General features: G+C 41.3%; 1 protein-coding gene across 7 annotated transcripts in view; it reads right to left on the minus strand.

Annotated features, from left to right (window-relative positions):
- Positions 1-19988, minus strand: part of Cdk19 (cyclin dependent kinase 19) — a 132121-nt gene that overhangs the window by 19723 nt on the left and 92410 nt on the right. For 5 of the 7 annotated variants that reach the window (XM_028769059.1, XM_028769060.1, XM_028769065.1 and 2 more), the window contains one exon: positions 11703-11760. The exons of the other annotated variants lie outside the window; for them this stretch is intronic. In XM_028769059.1, coding sequence (XP_028624892.1) covers positions 11703-11760 — 58 coding nt within the window. The remainder of the gene's footprint in view (positions 1-11702; positions 11761-19988) is intronic. 7 annotated transcript variants of the gene reach the window in all.

The following is a 19988-nucleotide window of genomic DNA, read 5'->3' on the forward strand; positions in this document are numbered from 1 at the left end:
GTGTGTGCACCTACCCATCTGTGTCTGTGTGTGCACCTACCCATCTGAGTTTGTGTGTGCACCTACCCATCTGTGTCTGTGTGTGTACCTACCCATCTGTGTCTGTGTGTGCACCTACCCATCTGAGACTGACTGCACATCACTCAGTTCAGTCTACACTGCAAACTCAGGATGTCTGAGTTACATGTGTCTCTTCCCAACTGTGTTCAGGGACAGCATACTGGAGGCTGGGAATCGGCTATGGGGGGCAATCAGAGCATTCAAAACAGAAAATGCCAATATTGGCACCTTTCCCCTAGAAAGTTGATTGTAACAGCACATTGTACACAATCCTGAAACATGTATAAAATGTAACTAGTAACTGCTATAAAACATATAGATAACTGCTATAGTAATTCATTTAACAAAGATGTAAATGAAATGTAACTAACTTAAGCATCAGGGGTATATAGAAGTAGGCTTTGTTACTCTAAGGTTCTAGAGATCATTTTATGATCTCATAAAGACGTACTTTGTATTTATAAGACCCTTTACAATTTACAGATGGCATTTACACACATCATACAATGTCATTTCATTTTCATCATACATTAGTGTTTCCCTTCTCACTTCTGAGGTGAAGAACCTAAGGCCAAAGTACAATTGAATTACTTGTCTATGTTTACAAGAACAGTAAGACATCGTACTTAAAAAACATGTTTTAATTTAACAGCCATATTCTTTTTATGCTTTTAGTTTTGTTTGTTTGTTTGTTTGTTTGTTTTCTTGAGACAGGGTTTCTCTGTGTAATGGGCCTAGAACTCGCTCTGTAGACCAGGCTGGCCTGGAATTCACAGAGAACCACCTGCCTAGTTCTCAAGTACTGAGATTAAAGGTGTGCACCGTGTGTGTGTGTGTGGGGGGGGTGGGGTGCGGAGTGCTGACATTAGGTGTCTTCCTATATTATGCAATGTTGTCTAGGCATTTCCTCAGAGATTGAAACAATATACCTCAGCAGGAAAGTTCCTTAAACCAGAAGGGAAACAACTCAAAATTCTTCAGGAAGTCCCTGAAACTGATCAGATTTACTAGGTCCCTTCCTCCCAAGGATAAACCATAACTGCTGAGGTCACTCTCAGACAGGCAAAGGGGCAAAGAAGAGAATGAGACCAGACCAGCTGCTTGGAGGAAGGAGAGACAAGCCCACTTGCCTGGAAGAGGTTTAAATCAACTGAGTCACTTGGAAAGGACACTCAACCTACTGAGCTACCTGAAGGCTACACAGTGTGCTCCAGGTTCCAGCTTTTGTGAGCTGTCACCTGTGCTGAGGTGTGCTTTGGTGATGTATCTGTCTTTGATCATTTCTGCTCCTACAAGCAACCTCTTTAAGTAACCAATGAGAGAGGAAGTTGATCTCTGGTGGCATCCATGCTTTGCTCTGTAAGGAGCTCCCTATCTGGGGTGGGCAGGGTTAGCGTGTAGCGTTTCCCCAGGAAAAAGTTAGTCACACAATACTCATCACCTTATTTTTTGAGACAGTGTCTCTCCCTGAACTCAACACTTCTACACTGGCTTGGTTAGCTGGCCAACAAACTCCAGAATTCTCCTGTTTCCAAGCACCATACCCCTAGTTCTAGGGTAAGAGACTAACTTTTAATGTGGGTGTTGGGGGTCCGAATTCAGGACTTTCATGCTTGTGTGTTAGGCACTTCAACTAAGGCACCAGCCAGCCCTCTTAGTAGCTAGATTCTTAAACACTGATAGACATCTAATAAGTTATACACATGATAATTACAAACCACAAAGGCAGAGTCACAAGAATAATAAAATCTCTATAATTTAAAATATACAATATACACAGTACATTTTGAATGTGTAAGGGACCCAAATGCACTATAAAAAGTACAAATTCAGGTAACTATAATGGATCATTTAATCTGAGACTAAGTATGCTATAATATGCATTAAATTATAATTGACTATATTGTTTCTTTAGACTTTGAATAATTTATAATGTTTCATGAAACTGCTTTGGAGTATTGAGCTCTTAAGAAAAGAAAAGCTAACCAAGGAAATTGGTGCTAATGTCTATCCTTAAAAACTAAATTTCTCTAGTGATAACAAAAGTCAATATTTTTACCAACATTATGTCTATTTTTATTATTTATACAATACTGAGAGCACTATTTTATATAAGGGTAGAAGCTAACTGTCACTGTTGGTAAAGTATGGTGATAGAAATGTATGCTGGGGGCTGGAGAGATGGCTCAGTGGTTAAGAGCACTGACTGCACTTCCAGAGGTCCTGAGTTCAATTCCCAGCAACCACATGGTGGCTCACAACCATCTGTAATGAGATCTGATGCCCTCTTCTGGTGTGTCTGAAGACAGCTACAGTATATTCATGTACTAAATAATTTAAAAAAAAAAAAAAAAGAAATGTATGCTGGGATGCTGTCTGCCCACTGAAACACATGTCGTATTAAAGGCAGAAAGTAATGTTTCTCTTATTCTCCTCCTCATCATTAAATTTTTAAAATGTATTTATTTAATTAGTTTTGGAGACAGGGCCTCATCATGTAACTCTGGCTGGCCTCTGCCTCCCAAGTGCTGGGACTAAAGTGTGTCCTGCCATACCTGACTCTTAATTGACTGTCAATTAATTCACTGAATGAACTTTACAGGTGCCTTTCCAAATACTTACTAATTGAAGACCATGTAAGTGACCTAAACATGGCTTTGGCTGTTGTGTAAAGGACAATGCTTGTGAATGAAATGGATGTGTGGGTGCTGACTAGGCAACATCAGACATCAGCTCAGATGAGCAGCAGCACCAAAGCCCAACACCCAGCAGTCTGCAGGATGGAGCCGTGTCACAGGAGTCAGTTCTGCTGGTTCCTAAGAAGCACTAAGTCCTGAGGCAGGAAGGTCTACATCTCTTTCACGGTCCTAGCTAGAAGGACGCTTTAACCACAGTGGAAGAAGACAGAAGACAGTGGAACTGGAATGGGGTTTTGAAGCTTTTTGAGACAGGGAGGGAGGAAGGATGTTAGATAAGCACTGCTAAATACTAGGGTTTCTTAAGATCGGTTCTTACTTTTAGCTCAGGCTGGCCTGGTGTAGCCCCAGGCAATCCTCTCTTCTCAACCTCTGCCATACTAGGACTGTGGACATAAGCCATTCTGGAGGGTGTTGGAGGATGCTGGGGAGCACAATGTGCCTCCTTTCCACTCAACTGTACTGTTCTGAACCCAATGGGAACAACACTAAAGCCTTAAACAGTGATCTGCTCATTTTTTTTAACACTAGGAATTGAACCCAGGGTCTCATGCATGCTATGCAGCTCACACCCTGCCATGAGCTGTGCCTTCAGTCCCCACTTTCCTATCTTTCTACAGTAATTCTGGGGCTGGGGAAATAGCATGGTGGTGGAGTACTTATCTGGTGTTCATGAGGCTCTGTATACAACCCTCGTACCATATACACAGGAACATGGCATTAAAACAAAGTTTATACGTCACCGAATCAATTATAGTTACTCTTACAGTTATTTCTCAATTTTATCTTTTATTTATCCCCAGTCTTTAACAAAACTATAATCTTAAAATTCTTAACAATAAGGTAGCTGTCCAGAGTAGAGAACAGAATTTTATGTTGACTACACTAACATGTTGTTGATTCCTTAATCATAGTAACGTCGTGGTTGACAAAAAACAAAAGAATCTAAGATGCAGATGATGGGTCTGCTTAGGGACTATGGAGCTTGGGTTACCAGGAGGGCCAGGTAATAAAGAGAGGGAGAACAGACATCTGAATTATAGACTCACTTTTATTACATCTAAAACGTGAGATCATACACTGTCAAACCCTTCAAGAAATAATTAGAGGGAAGCTGTGTCCCAAACCGGTCCTAAAGGTGCTAAAGGTGTCCTCAAACAGCAAGCCCACTGAGGAGAGCAGGAAGAACAGCAGCCGTACAGTGCAGAAGGAACCACACAGACCAAGATAGAACAGAGCCTCAGGGCCAGATCACTCAGGAGTCACCGTGTGAAGAACAGTGACAGACATACGCCAGTGGATCTGCCAGGGCAGAGGTCTTTTCAGAGACAGTTTTGACAGACAATGGATGTTAAGGTCAGATTAAGACAGATTATGGTGAGTGAAACCAAAGGGTGAGCATTAAGGGTGTCCTAGAAGTAAAGAAGCAACGGGGGGGGGGGGGGTAGGGGGCAGCAACATGAAGCACAGGGACACAAACGCTAAAGAAGACAAGACGGAGGAGGTACGCCCTGAAGTGGAGCACAATGTCACAGCTCATTTAAGGGCGCTCACTCCGAGGCTAACCCGCCCACGTACACGTAAACCTTGTGATGGAGAGTTAGACACCGAAGATGCAGAGCCAGATGACCTTAGCTCTCTAGTCTCCTTAACAGCCATCTGTTGTCTGCATCTGTCGGGCCTACCATCCTCTCAAACACCAAGTAAAACTGTGGGATCATGCTCACACACAAGCTAGAAGTGGAGAATGTTATTAGGTAACATGTAAAACCCAACAGAGTTTATCTACTTTGATATGACCCCACCAATATATTTGGGAAATACCTTGACTGATTTGTTCTGGAGGATAAAGTTCATGCAACCACCCCCACTTTGGAATGCTCTTCAAGGAAACTTGACTGTGTGCTCCTTGCTGATGGCTACTCATGTCCCTCAGAATAAATGACTTTCTTCACTTTGAGGTGAAACATTTACTCTACACCAACAGTTCTGGTTCCAAATCATGAGGCCTCCTGGAGGACTTACTTTCATCAGAGGAATCATTTCAGGTATCAACAGATCCTCTATATGTCCAACCACCCACACTGTCTTCTTGGATAATGGTGGTGAGTTCTTTCTGGGGCCTGAGCCTCTCCATTCCTGTGGCTGACAGTGTATCTGACCATCTTCCATTCTTCTCATCACGTTATTATCAGATCCCTCTTATCTTACTGCAGACCACTCCTCAGAGTATTTGGTGACGATGCTTGTTTTCAGAGAACTTGTGAGCATCCCCAGAACCTGGGTGTGCAATTTAATGCCCCTGTGTCCGCTCTAGCTTAATGGAACCTAATCCCTTCAGTCTAGAAATTCTACAAGGTCTATGATCATTGACCATAAACACATCAAACATGACAAGCACCTCTCCTCTCCTCTCCTGATCAAGACATAGGTATAAGGATCTCTTCAAGATGAGCACAGCCTCAGGGACTGAGACAACAAAGCCCACTCTGAGAAGTAACTTTCTTAGTGTCATTATAAAGGGGCGAGTGCCTTATCTCTTCATGCTCTTGTGAGCATCCAGAACAAATCCCAGGTACACTGAAAGGAACCTACTTTGGTATAAGACCCAAAGAAATTTTTCCACAAGTGGCACATGAATTTGATCCAAAACACAAATCCCTAGCATCCACAACTACATACTTTTCAAGGAAAAGATACCTTCACAAAACAAAGGGAAACAGAAAATTAAAGTAAGAAGTGTTTGGAGACAATTGCCACCCAGAATTCACCTGGTTTTATGTTTAATAATTATAGTAATTCAATTACCAATTATTTGGAAAAACAGGGAAACCTACCAAACTATAACTTGGCTTTATCCACCCCTATCCCACGCATGCAATGAGGAACATTCAGTATCCCTAAACTGTGTTTTTGTTGTTTTTTCTTTAAACTAGAAGTTTTAGAAAATAAAGCAAAATCTATTGAATGGGCAGACTACTTCAATTTGAATTTGAAAGCACAAACAAATGATAACACTGCAAGTCTACACAAGAGAGCCAAAAAGATCGGTTAAAACCATAGAGACAAGAACGTATCAAGAGTCAGGCGGTGGGTGCCTTAAACCCAGCATTCAGGAGGCAGAAGCAGGTGGAACTCTCTGAGTTCTAGGACAGCCAGAGCTACACAGAGAAACCCTGCACTCAGGAGGCTGTGGACACACACACACACACACACACACAAATGAACCAACACCTGCTCAGTCTATATACTGTCCCTCCTATGTAAGTTTTAGGACTGACCGCTTGGTACTGGACAATCCACTCTCAGCAACCTTAGTTGCCTGTAGATCTTTGTGTATTTGGAATTCTACCAAATGTGTTTTCATAAGTTGCCAACAGGTAGAGTAAGATAGCTTCCTTTCTGAATTTTTGCTAAGACGACGACTATATTTTGAATTAATATTGCTATCAACATGCACAATTCCACATGCAGACAACATGAAAGAATTTAAACTATTTCAATGAGAAAAGATGTTTATTAGACAGAAAGCATTTCATCTTACCAAAGATATTGTCTAATTTCTAATTCTTATATTTACTTACCATTTCTTTATTTGAGACAGGGTCTCATTCCAGTCTAAGCTAGTCTAGAATTACACACACACATACACTCTCTCTCTCTCTACACACACACACACACACACACACACACACACACACACACACACAGAGAGAGACAGAGACAGAGACAGAGAGAGGCCAGGCTGGCTTTAAATTCATAGATTCATAACAATTCCTCTGCCACAGCCTCCTGAATGCTAAAAAATTTTGTTGAAGGTATTTCAAAACACATACTTATTTAAAGGATTTTCTAAGTTTAAAATCAAATCCATTGGTGCAAAACTAAAATCTATCTTTCTACTTATAATAATAAGTTTTTATATTTTATAAAAAACTGGCTTAAAGATTAGGGATATCTTAATCCTTTACTAAACAGGTCATTTAAAACTTGACCACTGAGCTGTAGACATGCCTTAGTAGTTCAGAGTTAGTACTGGTCTTTCAGAGGACATGGGTTTAGTTCCCAGCACCCCAGTGGTGGCTCACAATCAGCTATGACTCCAGTTTCAGGGCATATGACACCCTTTTCTGGCCCCTACACATGATGTACATACATCCATACAGACAAAATGGCCAAACCTGTAAAAAATAATTTAAAAAAAATTGGTCAATAGCATTTATTCACTATAAAAAACTAGGGCATTTCTGTTAAATTAGACAAGTGTCTGCGAAACTCGTTTTAGTGGACAAATATTTATATCTATTTGTAAAATTGTCCACAGTGTCTTTATTCCTTTGGATAGGTGATGGAATTTTAAAAAATGCAACTAAAACATTAGTTGTTAAAATTCATTAACCAAAGCTTTTAGCTTTTTTAGTCAAACACTCTCATTAATTCTTTGAAGTTCTAAGAATTATCTCTTTTGGAAAACATATAAAATAAGTGTTAATGGAGTTTTCCCACAGTGAACACCTGGAGAAAAACTAAGTAACAAGAGCTAAAGATAAGTGACTGTCAACTGGATACAGTGTGTTAGACTCCCCTCAGCCTGAGCAGGAAGGACCCTGTCAGTAGACTCCCTTCAGCCTGCACGGGAAGGACCCTGTCAGGTATTTCAAAGTATCTCTTGTGTTATAATAAGTGGTTGTCAACTGGACACAGTATGTTAGACTCCCTTCAGCCTGGACAGGAAGGACCCTGTCAGGCATTTCAAAGTATCTCTTATGTCAGAGAACTTTAGAGGATAATGTTTCAACCTGTATTTTCTACCTCAAACTTGGACCAGTTTCCAAGGACACAACCACAAACTCACGTGCCACCACACCGACAGGGGAACGGAAGCATTCTCACAACATTCCTAACACTCACTTTTTATAATACTTTAGAAACCCTTGTGTTTAGATATTTTAAAAGCTAAGATATTTCATTTGCCTAAGTAATAAACTGCTAATCTTTCTTTTGGTAAACCTGCAAAGGAAGGCAGCAGCATCACAACCTTTCATTACTCATGCACTGAGTCCTTACTCAACCATCTACTTGACTTATGCCTTGATGCTTTCCCAGAAACGACTTCCCACTTTGCAGTATAACTTTAAAGCTCTAACCTTCATGTTGACAGAGACCTACTTTACATTTTCCTAATGGAACTCCATTTTAGGGATGCTGCAACTTTAAATCTAGACCAGTGGCTAAAACCACCCAACTTCCTAATAAGAGAAAGGAAGCAATAGTAACAGGCCCAACCATCTGCATTACTGGGTATTACTCAGACTTCTACTCACTGTACACCAGCCAATTGCACTGACAGCCAATGGCTCCGAGTTGACTCCAAGTACAGAAAACTACCAATCTTCTAAAGACAATGACAGTCACGGTGCTAAAGGAAACCTCTCTGCAAGTACAGGCTTAGAACAAATCTACTAAGAATAATTTTTAAAACATACATTTTAAAAAAGATTCATATTTAAATGTAAAATTATTCTCCCCAAAAGAAGAAACTTACATCTAAGAGACTATACCATAAATATCATGTTTCCTGACTAACTGAATCTTCAGAGTGTTCCATAGTACAAGCCAATGTGTTAAAAACATTGTTCCTTGACATTCAGGGTACACTGCAGGAAAGGGGGTGGAAAACATGCAATGGCTGGAGGGCAGGGGAGAGTGTTGTAAAATGATGCCTCTTGCACACGACACGGACATAGGGCTCAAGAACTCACCTATATTAAACCTGCTCACAAGGCCCCATCTCTAGCTCAGAAACTACTGGAGGCCGATGGCTGCCAGTGGGGTTTGGGGGGATAATCGTATCTCTGAGGGTATGGCCACTGGCAGGTTATTCAGGGTCAGGCAGACAGCCCTACACCTTTGTGCAGATAGGCAGCACTCAATGAACTCCAAGTATTCATGTTTTTAAAAGGGACAGGAAGGTAGCAGTGAGCTGGATTACAGGAATGTCTGTCTGTGTCGACTGGAATTGGGGTAGAGATGATCAAAAATATATTTTATAAATATATAAAACTGTCAATGAATACATAAAATATTCTTAAAATTACTAAATAATACTGCTATTCTGATCATAAATAGTAAATTGGTGAGTAAAATTACAAAACAACTTACTGGTATTCTAGTTTCCTTTCTGATTGTAAAATAAGAAATAAGATTTTATTATGCCCACAAATTGCTAATCTTTCACAGGCCTGGCCTCGTGTTTCTACCCCTGATAGTACATATGGAAAGGTAGATTTTGTTGGGAAGGAATTCTGAAAGTACTATTATCTGATTTCTTCTATAATATAACTATTACCCACTTACTTTCTCACACTTTAGTATAAATAGGAGAACAAGTAAAATATACCACAAATAACACTTAAGATAATGTCAACATTAGAGGCCAGTCCTAAAACAAAAACTGACCACATAAAGTTATGGCTACAAAATCAAACTAGCCACAAGAAAAGCTAAAATTAAAACAGAAATAAGCTTTCCTTTCATCATAGCACTCAGGAGACAGAGGTAGGCAGAGCTACAGAGTGAGCTCCAGGACAGCTGAAGCTACACAGAGAAACCTGGTCTGAAAAAGACAAAACCTCCCAAAACCAAAAAAGTAATACATTATTTCATATATCCCAAATATCAAATGAAATATTTCACAGGATATAAATGACTATAGAGAGGCCCTGGGGAAAGCATATGAACTTTTCTGAGTTGAGGATGTGGTTAAAAATGTCTATTAGTCTCATCTGCTACCTTTGGTTCTTTAGTTCATACTGTGTTCTTGATTATTTTAACTTTACATATAATGTTTATATTATCCATCCCATGTAAATATACATGTCAGATACAAAGGGCAAAAAAAGGAAAAACAATCTGACCTAGATCCTGACAGCTAACAATATATGTGGGGCTTCATCCTAATGGTTTTTAACAATTCCCCTCTCCTGTAAACTGTTTTCCTGCCTACTCAGATTCACCTTCACTAGATGCAAGAAATGAGCCTTCCGAGCACCAGGCTCACAAAGCAACCTCCAGCCTCTGTGTGTCCACATATGTCAGTGTGCCAAGAATGGGAATTATGAACTCCAGCTCAGAGAGATGTCCCACCGATCAACAAAGGGTCAATAAAGCTGACCACTCATTACAACTGTGTTTGTGGGAAACTGGAATTCTGCAGGTCCAGGGCCAAGTAAGCTCAGGATATTATTCCCCGTTTCTATGTCTGATCTTCTATCCTTTTAACCACTGGGTAAGATCTTCTATCCTTTTAACCACTGGGTAAAACCTCTCCAAGTACTAATTTGACAGACCACTAGCTTTCAACAACTGAAAGCTCAGAACTTCACTGGACAGTGTACTGAGCCTACAGCAGAGCGGTCCATCTGCCCCCAGCCTCATCACATACCCATCACCCAGCTCTGCTCTAAGCATCTGTCTACCTTATGTTTCTGTCCATGAGTTTGGGAAATGCCTTGATAGAAGGCTTTCTTTTGTTCTGTGACTATAGAAGTTTGTTGTAACTGCTCCTACAATAGACCTAGCTATTACGCAACCTGAATCCACACTGGGAGGTCACAGTCACTCTTGTTTGGCTCATAACAACCTCTCACTTCATTTGGGGGCAAGAGCTGTGTTTGCACTTGTTTGTCGAGGTAAGATCTGGTTTAAAACTGAAGAGAGACTATCAGTGTTTTCGAGAAGAGGGGAAGCTTAAGAAGGGCTAAATGACACATGGTAATTCGGTAATGCATGGACTGAAGAAAAGCAGTGCGTTCTCAGAGGCTACAAAGGGAACTACTCCTGTCAGTCAGCCTTTTCTCGGAGGAAATCAGTGACTATCACCAGGCTATTTGTAGGGAAAAGTCTCAGGACAGAAGCCTTAGTCATGGCTTCAAAGAGTGAGCAAGACACAGCTCTTTGGTCCAGTTTTCCTCATTGCGGTCTCTACCTTTAAAGGCAGCTATGAGGCCGAGGTGACATAATGAAGACTCTACCCCACTGCACAGCCAAATGTCTGCATGATTCTTTCTCTTGGGAGGGACTAGCCCTTTTCTGCTTTGCCAAGCAAATGTATGTCTTCAACAAATGCCTGTAAGAAAACACGTGAGTGGTAAAACAAAAATAGAACAAATAATGGAAAAGAACTAGGAAGGGGGAAAAAACAACTTAACTCTCAGGTACTTGAGACAAGACAGTTTTCTATGAAGGTGAATTCTGTCACCTCCAGGCAGAGGTCCGGAGCAGGATTATTAGGGTTACTAGTTTAGAGCAGCTTCTTCTGGAACTGGCTGGGAAGAGGATGAAGAAGTGGGAAGCAAGAAGCAGGACAGATGGACAGACAGGCTGCCTCAGAGAGGGGTGGACTGTCTCAGTGATAGTACCATTTGTACCACCTCAGCATCCTTGTCCCAACAACAATGAAGTTTCCCTGAATCCCTTCCCGCCTGAGGTGATGGAACCCAGTTGAGTGTGAGGTGCTACCACTAGCATTCATGTCACCAGGTATGCCAGTGTCTGGGCAGGGGATAGGGGGGTGCTATCATTACGTCAGGGTTAGGATGATGTATTGGGGAACAGGATATTGGCAAGGTAAAGAAACAACAGTGTACACTGGGTGTTAACAGCTAGAGAGTGGTGGTGACATAAAACACACTTGGTATACTGCACATGAGCAAATGTCTATGAGGTTTGTTAACTGATGCCTCAGTTTACAATGACAGGATCTTGTTTTGAGAAAAGAACTGTGGAGAATGAGTGATTTTATAGGCTACCTACATTTTCCAACATCTTTTCTATAAACATGGAGAAAGTAATTTTAAAATCAGCAACTGAATGAGGGTATTAAAAGGGGAGAACATTAGAAGTCGATCAGTTTCTTCGTCCGTTATCTCAGGAATAGTTACCTACCTATTTTGACTCTCCCCCTTTCAGGGCCTTCTCCCATTACTAGGATATTTGCTGGTTTCTAGAAATAAAAATAGAGCATTCAAATTACTACATTTACCCTTTTGACATGCTCCAAAATGGAAATTTTTTCATATGAAAATATAAGTTTTATGTATTTTCATTCCGACTAAACTAATTAAAGATTAAGTACTTTTTACAGTTAAAGCATTTGATATTCTTGATGTTAGCACTAAATTCATATAAACATTTTTGCCAGGGAAACATACCTATTTTCAAAGTTGTATCATATAAAAAATTACAAAGTAATTCAAGTTATCATTTATATTTGTCCCATAACTTAAAAACCTGGACAACTCAAATATATTTATTTTTAATGTGAAAATTTCAAACCACAATATAACTACTCTCACTTAAGTCAAGCAAATGAGTATTCCTTGCTATGTATTTTTGGACTGCATTACAAAAACATCATTGATACAGACAGACTCCATTAGAATTCACATCAATTACAATAAAAGCAAAATTAAGCAACTCCAAATATGGCCAGACAGTGGTGGCACATACTTTAGCACTCAGGAGGCAGAGGCAGAAAGATCTCTGAGTTCAAGGCCAGCCTGGTCTACATACAGAGTGAGTAGGATATCAGACAACCAGAGCTACACAGAAAAACACTGTCTTGAAAGACAAAAGAAAACACACACACACACACACATCCCAAAAATGAATTAAAAAAAGAAAGAAAGAAAGAAAAAAGAAAGGAAAAAAAAGAAACTCCAAATACTAATTCAAAGTGTAGGACAATAAAAGGCAGGGGTGGGGGAATGTATGTACTTAAAGTTTATTGTAGCCCAAGTACTAAATGAGTGGACAGACGGACAGACAGGCTGCCAGTTTCCTTTTTGAGACAACCTCTCTTGCTGTCTCCCCCTCAAGATCCTGCTCATTTGTGTTTTAGGAGAATAATTCCATGAAAATATTAGTTCGAATGGTGGGACTAGCACTTTATTAGGGGCAGTGCCTACTGGGTGAGGGTGGGGACAGAGTCCATTACCCATATCCTGAAGGCTAACAGACAAAAAGAGCTGGGGGAAGGAGCCAGGCTCTGAAGAGGTGTGCCCGGCAGACTGCCGTGAGGAGGAGAAGAGTGAGAAGTCTAAGGTGAGGGGAAGGCTCATGCCCGGTGAAGCAGTCTGACCCTTACACTGCAGCCAGTGAGGACAGGAAGCAGAGACCAGAACTGCCGCGAAGAGATAAGGAAGCACAGGGGGACTAGTGGGGCTGAGAACAGTTAAAAGAAGTTTACAGGACTTTGTAACTGGGAGAAAAAAAACAAAAACCATGACAAAGATCTCACTGAGACTCTGGCTTCTTGTGACAGGAACAGCTGTGTCTTTTATGGAACCTGAAAACTATAAGACGCACTGGCATGGGTGGGACAACAGAGCAGGAGATAGGACACGGGATGTTCAAGCCACACCAGCCAAGAGTGGGAGCAGGATGACCAGGATTCAGCCATTGCCAGGGGAGTGCGAACTAAACCAAGGAGAAGCTCCAGGGCAGAACTGGAGAAACACTATCAGGGGAGAAACCTAACCTTCAAAACTCAAGGGTGCTAACTATCCACTGACTGCGAGTTGGGGCCATTACAAATAAAGTCTTTCAGGAATCAAAAGGAAATACACAACGACCACAATTCCAAGGAGCTTAAGTCTAGTGCAGGAAGATGGAGAGAGGTTTAGAACAGAGTATTAGGCTGTAGAGAGAATGATAACTCTTTTCACAGTGAGCATCAGGACAATATTTTAGAAGGCAACTTTAGTAAAGATGGCTAGGATATGAATAAACTCAGAAAAGAGCAATGGCTTCAGGCTCATGGAACCCTACAAAGACTCCTAACCTAGAACAGACATGTGGCTGGAGAGATGGCCCAGCGGGTGAAGGTGCTTGTCGCTCTTCTGGGAGTGTTCAGTTCCCAGATCCAACTTGCAATCAGCTCCAGAGAGTCTGACGCCCACTTCTGGCCTCCGAGGGCACACGCACCAATTTATCAAGAGAATGCATGTGACTAAGTACACACCTGTACACACACACACACACACACACACACACACACACACACGGTCAATTATGAAAACATAAGCCAAAATATCACATATTTGGAACTTAAAAAAAAGATTTCTAAAGCATTCCAGGCAAAAGGAGAAACTATACAAAAATGAAAAACACCCAGGACCAAAATATAACTTGTAACTTATAACTTAAATATGCATGGAACATAGCTAATAGCACTTATAAAGAAAGTTTATAGCTTTGAGTGTTACGTCAGGAAGCCTAGTAAGGAAAGATGTGCCTGACATGTTGAAGAACAGCAGCAGCTCAAAAGAATAAACAAACAAGACAGAAACAAAACACTCTGTAGTATTATTTTAAAAATCCAGGCAGCAATACCAACCAGAGGGGAAGTATAAAATCTTTGAGACAGCTGGAGGGGTTGGGGGTGCAGGGGCTGGTTGGTAAAAGACTCAAACAGGCTGCATGTCAATCAATTCCCATGCCACCCAGGTGACCCAGCAAGACTCTTAACAACAAACTAAACTAACTAGTAAGTGACAACAAGGACTGGGGTGCAGCTCGACGCAGAGCACGCGTGTCAACGGCAGAGCACTTGAGTGGCGGCAGAGCACGCGTGACTAGGGTTTGCTCTCTAGCACTTCAACAGGAAATGCATAGGTAAGAACAAAGCCCTAAGAGTAGCCAAGAAAGCTGTGACAGCCTCTGTTGAAGGGTAGAGGGGTGAGCATAGGAGCTGGGCTCAAAGTAAAACAGTAGCTCAGGTAAGAGGACCATTGGGCTAGAAGGAGAGCGAGCCTTGGGGACCACGTCACTGAGAACTTGAAGTTAGCAAAGAAACCACTAAACAATGATGAAGGAACAGGTCAACCAAAGATGGAAAAAATGAGCATGTACAATTCAATTTCAAGAGGAATAAAATATAAATATAAAAGCCAAAAGTTTGAATAAAAATACAAAAATAACCTTCCTTCCTTTTTTTATTTTTTTATTTTTTTTTTGGTTTTTCGAGACAGGGTTTCTCTGTGTAGCCCTGGCTGTCCTGGAACTCACTCTGTAGACCAGGCTAGCCTTGAACTCTCGAACTCAGAAATCCACCTGCCTCTGCCTCCCAAGTGCTGGGATTAAAGGCGTGTGCCACCACTGCCTGGCCCATAACCAACCTACCTACCTTCCTTCCTTCCTTCCTTCCTTCCTTCCTTCCTTCCTCCCTCCCTCCCTCCCTCCCTCCCTCCCTCCCTCCCTCCCTCCCTTCCTTCCTTTAAGACAGGAACTTACTACAGAGCCCAGCTGGCCTGTAACTCATATAACTCAAATTGGTTTCAGATTCAGGACACACCTGCCTCAGCCTCCTGAGTACAGGATAAGAGGGGTACATCACGACATTTGGTGCAGGTTTCTTTTTACTTTATTCTTAACTGTGTACGTGTGAGTGTGCCTGGACGCATGAATGCAGCATCCACAGAAGCAAGGAGGTATCAGACCTGCTTGAGCTGGAGTTTGAGGAGACTGTGAGCCACTCTATGTGTGTAGTAGGAACCAAACTCAGGTCCTTTGCAAGAGAAGCAATGGCTAACCACTGAGCAATCTCTCTATCCCTGATTACATTTCTGCATGAAGACAATAAAAAAAAATTTTTTTACCACAAAAGGCTGATAAATCTTGCTACATTAAGAAAACTTCCAATAATCAAAACCAAAGAAAATTAAGTTCACAGCACAACCAGGGTATTTATAAGATGAAAGACCTTCTACAAGTCAAAAAAAAAAAGTCAACTGCATAGAAAAATAGAAAAAAATTCAGACATTTAACTATAGCAAAAATACATTTTAATAAAAAACCATATGGAAAGATGTTCGACCTAAGTCAGTGGGGGCTCTGAAGTGGCATTTTATCCCAGTGGACTGTTTAAAAAACACAAGTGAACAACAGCAATGCAGCCGTGCTACCGCCGTCCAGTTCTAGTGGGGACACACTGGCATAGCATGCTTAGAAAATACTTTGTTATAATCTTGCAAAAGTGAGGAAGTGAATCACTTTGAATCAGTAATTTCACTTTTACATAATACCAGAGAACGTTTATAACACAGTTCTTCATTTTAAGAAAATTACTGAAATAACAAATAAATGCATGGTTAATCTCAGAAGTATTATACTGCATGAAAAAAGAAAGTCTTAAATGATATCTGTTACGGGACACCATTTCATATAGCTTAAACCCAAGCAGAGATAAATGTAGTATTTAAACTTCTGCACAGTGAGCTACACCTATTTTTAGACTGAAGAGAGTAAGTGTTTCAAAATCCAGGCCATCTGCTAAGTCTTAGGAGGAGGAAGGTGCTAGGATGGGGAGAACACAAAGCAAGCAGGGTCAACTTGATTAGGGGCGAGCTCTAACAGGTCCTGGTATTTTTATGTGTCTGGCATCCATAGGTATTGCAAATATTCTTGCATATGCATATTAAGATGACAGGATCGACCGGGAAAGCCAGGAATGGGGCTGAAGGCCCTATCTTCAAGGGTTCCAGGCATTATTTTATACTCTTCAGAGAAAGCCCCTCTGAGGAGGTGACATTTGGAATAAGATCTGAAGGCAGTGCAGGAGGGAGCGTGGCACCTAGCTATCTCAGGGAAAAGCCATCTAGGCAGAGAAAGAGCAACTTGAGTATCCATGGCTAACACGCTCCTGGTGAACTACATACAGGATATGAAGGACCATGGTGGTTACAAGGCAGAATACAAGGATGGCTATTACAAAAAGGAAACCGGGAAAGGGCTTGTTTCCTGTTTCAAGTGGTTCCACTTTTTAGCATGAGCTCTTTGAGCTCCAACAACTGGATCCACTCTTAAGTCTGTATTCTCGGAGTAGTGGAGGGCTGCCACAAAAGGTGTAGGTGGGCAAAGAGCTTGAGAGGGGACAAGGTTAGCGGAGAAGAGATGAGCATCGGGAGAGCACAGAGTCCCTCCCTCTGTGTGACTCTCAGATGTAAACAAGCTCCCTGAGATGAGACCAAAATGGATGATTAGGTCACTGATGGCCCAATAAAAGTATTTTTTGTTCAATTACAGAAGCCAGATGTACTAAATAAAACAAGTCAGTATAACGAAGGCAAAGACAAGCTCAGAGGAAGACTGAAGACTGTAAATATGAATGATTCTCTCTGACAGCTCATGGTGTTTAAGTTGTAAGAGCATCCTATTGTACAAGCCATTTTGCATATATTTCCTATAATATTTGTAATTTCTAAAGTTTGAGATTTTAAAGCACTTTAGAATTCTCAGATATAAGCACACCAAAGTCTGTGACATGGGAACAACAAATAGCTTCGTAAAATAAATAAAATGCAAGGACAGGAAATAGGCTTGGACTACTGAGCTCATTAGGAGTTCTTGTGGTCAGGTTATGTTGAAAACACTGCTGACACTCCCATGAACTGAGTCTGCAGAGAGGAGCGGGAGGCTCCAGAGTGTCCTTGTGACCACATACTGAAAGCCTGTGAAAGCTTTTAAGGGCTCCGTGTGCTGCCGCAAAGGCAGGGACTGGAGCCGGCTTGGAGCAGGAGAGGCCAACCAACTCTTGTACCATTCAAGGAAGGACCCCGAGTTTGAGCAGCACTCACAGGGCAGGCCTCCTGTCACCAAGAACTAGAATTACCCAGTCATTTTCATCCTGAAAATGGGATTACCTGCTGTCCCCTCAGAACAAGTCAATGTGGTCATCCACTGGTAAAATAGGTTTAGCTCTTCAGAGTATTTTCTCCCACTTTTTAAAAACAGAAATAATCAGGGTATAGAGGGCTATAAAACATGGCTTAGAACAACTCTATCCAATCCTCAAGATTTCATACTGGATCGTGTCTATAAGTGTTTAATTTTCAACAGACTAACTTTAATAATTAATATGTTTTTAGTTACAGACTATTATTAATAAACTAATAATAAAAAGGAATTGAGGTGTTCAATGCCCAAACCTAACACAACCATCACAAACCTAAACAGACAAAAAAAAAGCAAACCAAAATTGTCTGACCCAGTTACATCCCAATTAGCACAGACCATGCTTCACCAGAACTCTTCTTCTTACTGTGAACACAAAAGCCAGCTGTGAGAGAAAGTGATACTGCTGGGCTTGCACACTTTAGTTGCCATAGAAACGGCAGAAATGGCAGAAGCTGGATGCCTCAAGTTATCAGCAATAAAATCAAACAGACAAAAATCAAAGCTACAGGGTTTTAGTTCAATTCTATTCTAAAGGCAAGTCATGGAATATGCAACAGTAACATGATTATACAGGGCTATCCCTTTAGTATTCCTATTTTTGCAGAATTTAGCAATTCTTAAGCTTACACAGGATACTTTACATGTGCTCCTGATCTGCTTTCCTTTTATAGGATCAATTACTGCACAGGGTTAGATTCCCTTCTGCTAACTGGTGTATCATAGATAGAAGAGCCACCGTGGTTCACACCATTCTACTCTGTCTGCTCTGCAGTCCCTACGTGAACAGACCTGGGAATCTCAGTATGACTCTTAACAGCACCCAAGACCAAAAACCAGACACACAAGTGACCCAGTCTTGAATGGTGGGGACAGGGCATCAGAGTTAAGTTGGGTTATTTTCTGTAACAATGGACAATGGTGGCTAGATATTAATGGCTACAACTATGCTTTCATTTAAATACAGTGTGGTACAATTCCCCTCACATTTAATACAGAAGTCAAATCCCAGGACATTTATTTCTGTACACTGTTCTTCATTGTTTCCCTGAACAAATAAGATTCTGTGCTGCAGAACAAATAACTACCCAAGAGGAAGCGCTGTGCTTTCTTTTCTTGAACACAGAAGTCATTTGCAGACATTACTCTACCATAATTATCTATACCTTAAAACAACTTCATTAATTGGATAGTTGAACATTTAAAAATACAGCAAGGCACAGTGACTAAACCAGCAATCCCAGCATTTGGGAGGTGGAAGGGAGAGGATCAGAGTTCAAAGTCTTTCTTGATTACTTAGCAAATTCAAGGGTAGCCTGAGAAAAAGGAGAGCCAATCTCAAAAGAATAAATGGTGACTGCTGGACATGGTGGAGTGCTCCCTCAGTATCAGCCCTTGGGAAAGCAGAGGCAACTATAACTATGAACTCCAGGCTAGCTGAGCCTACCTAACAACAAAGCAAAACAAACAAATGAACGGACACAGGGAAAGGAGTGGGAAAGAGGGATGGAAAAGGCAGAGGTGAGAAATGCGAGAATCCAATGTGATTTCACATTTCCAGACGTTAGAGAACAGAGCCCTGCCATACACTAACAAACAAAATAGAAACAGCTAAGTTCCTAATGGTAAGCCACGATCCAACCAGTCATGGGGTTAGGTCAAAGTATCCTTTGATGGGTAACATCCCAATTTTAATAGAAGTATCAGAAAATGAATGAACACCCTAAAATATACTGAGATTATTTCCAAATATGTTTTTAAATTTTTGATTTTATTCCATGTACACTAATCACTACCACGTACACTAAAATCACATGCACACTAATGAGTCCCAAATCAAGACTGCTAGGTCTCTAATGTCCCATGTATCTTAGAAACAGATCGTCTTCACAAGTACCACAAACCCCAGTCACCCAAGGTTAATGCTTCCTTCTCCCTAACAGACTGTCTTTTCCTAGTCTTCCTTAGTCAACAAAAGCACAAGGCTGACCATGGTCCTGTCCGTGAATCTAGCTCCTCAGCTTCTGAAGACCTAAGTCTTCACTGCGACCCTTCCTCCCCTTTATTCTCATCAGCTTGCCTCAGAGCATCCTGGTTTCTCACCAGCTGACAACTTGAGAGAGCTGCTACCCGAGAGTCCTTAAACCACCAGCTCCGTGACTCTGAGCCATCGCTCTTAAAAACTTGACCAGCCCAGGAAAACCCGTATTTTAAACAGAACAATCAGGATCCATCATAGCTGGTCTTCCTTGCTTTTCTGCCTTTTCTCTTTTCCAGTGATACCCCTGTTGGCAGTTTTCTAGTCTGCATCTTTACTGGTGTCATTTCTTCTGCCTGAAATGTTCCCAGAGCCACTGCTTTCACCACACGAACTTATGAGTAGTGGTCCAAGGCCCTCAGCCCAGCTGCTCAGGTTCTACTTCTGTGTTCTCAGTATTGTATCCTGAGCTGCTCCGTGTATGTGTGTGTGTGTGTGTGTGTGTGTGTGAGAGAGGGGGG

The sequence above is a fragment of the Grammomys surdaster genome, unplaced genomic scaffold (genome assembly GCF_004785775.1).
Source record: "Grammomys surdaster isolate TR1022 unplaced genomic scaffold, NIH_TR_1.0 190, whole genome shotgun sequence".
Lineage (NCBI taxonomy): Eukaryota > Metazoa > Chordata > Mammalia > Rodentia > Muridae > Grammomys > Grammomys surdaster.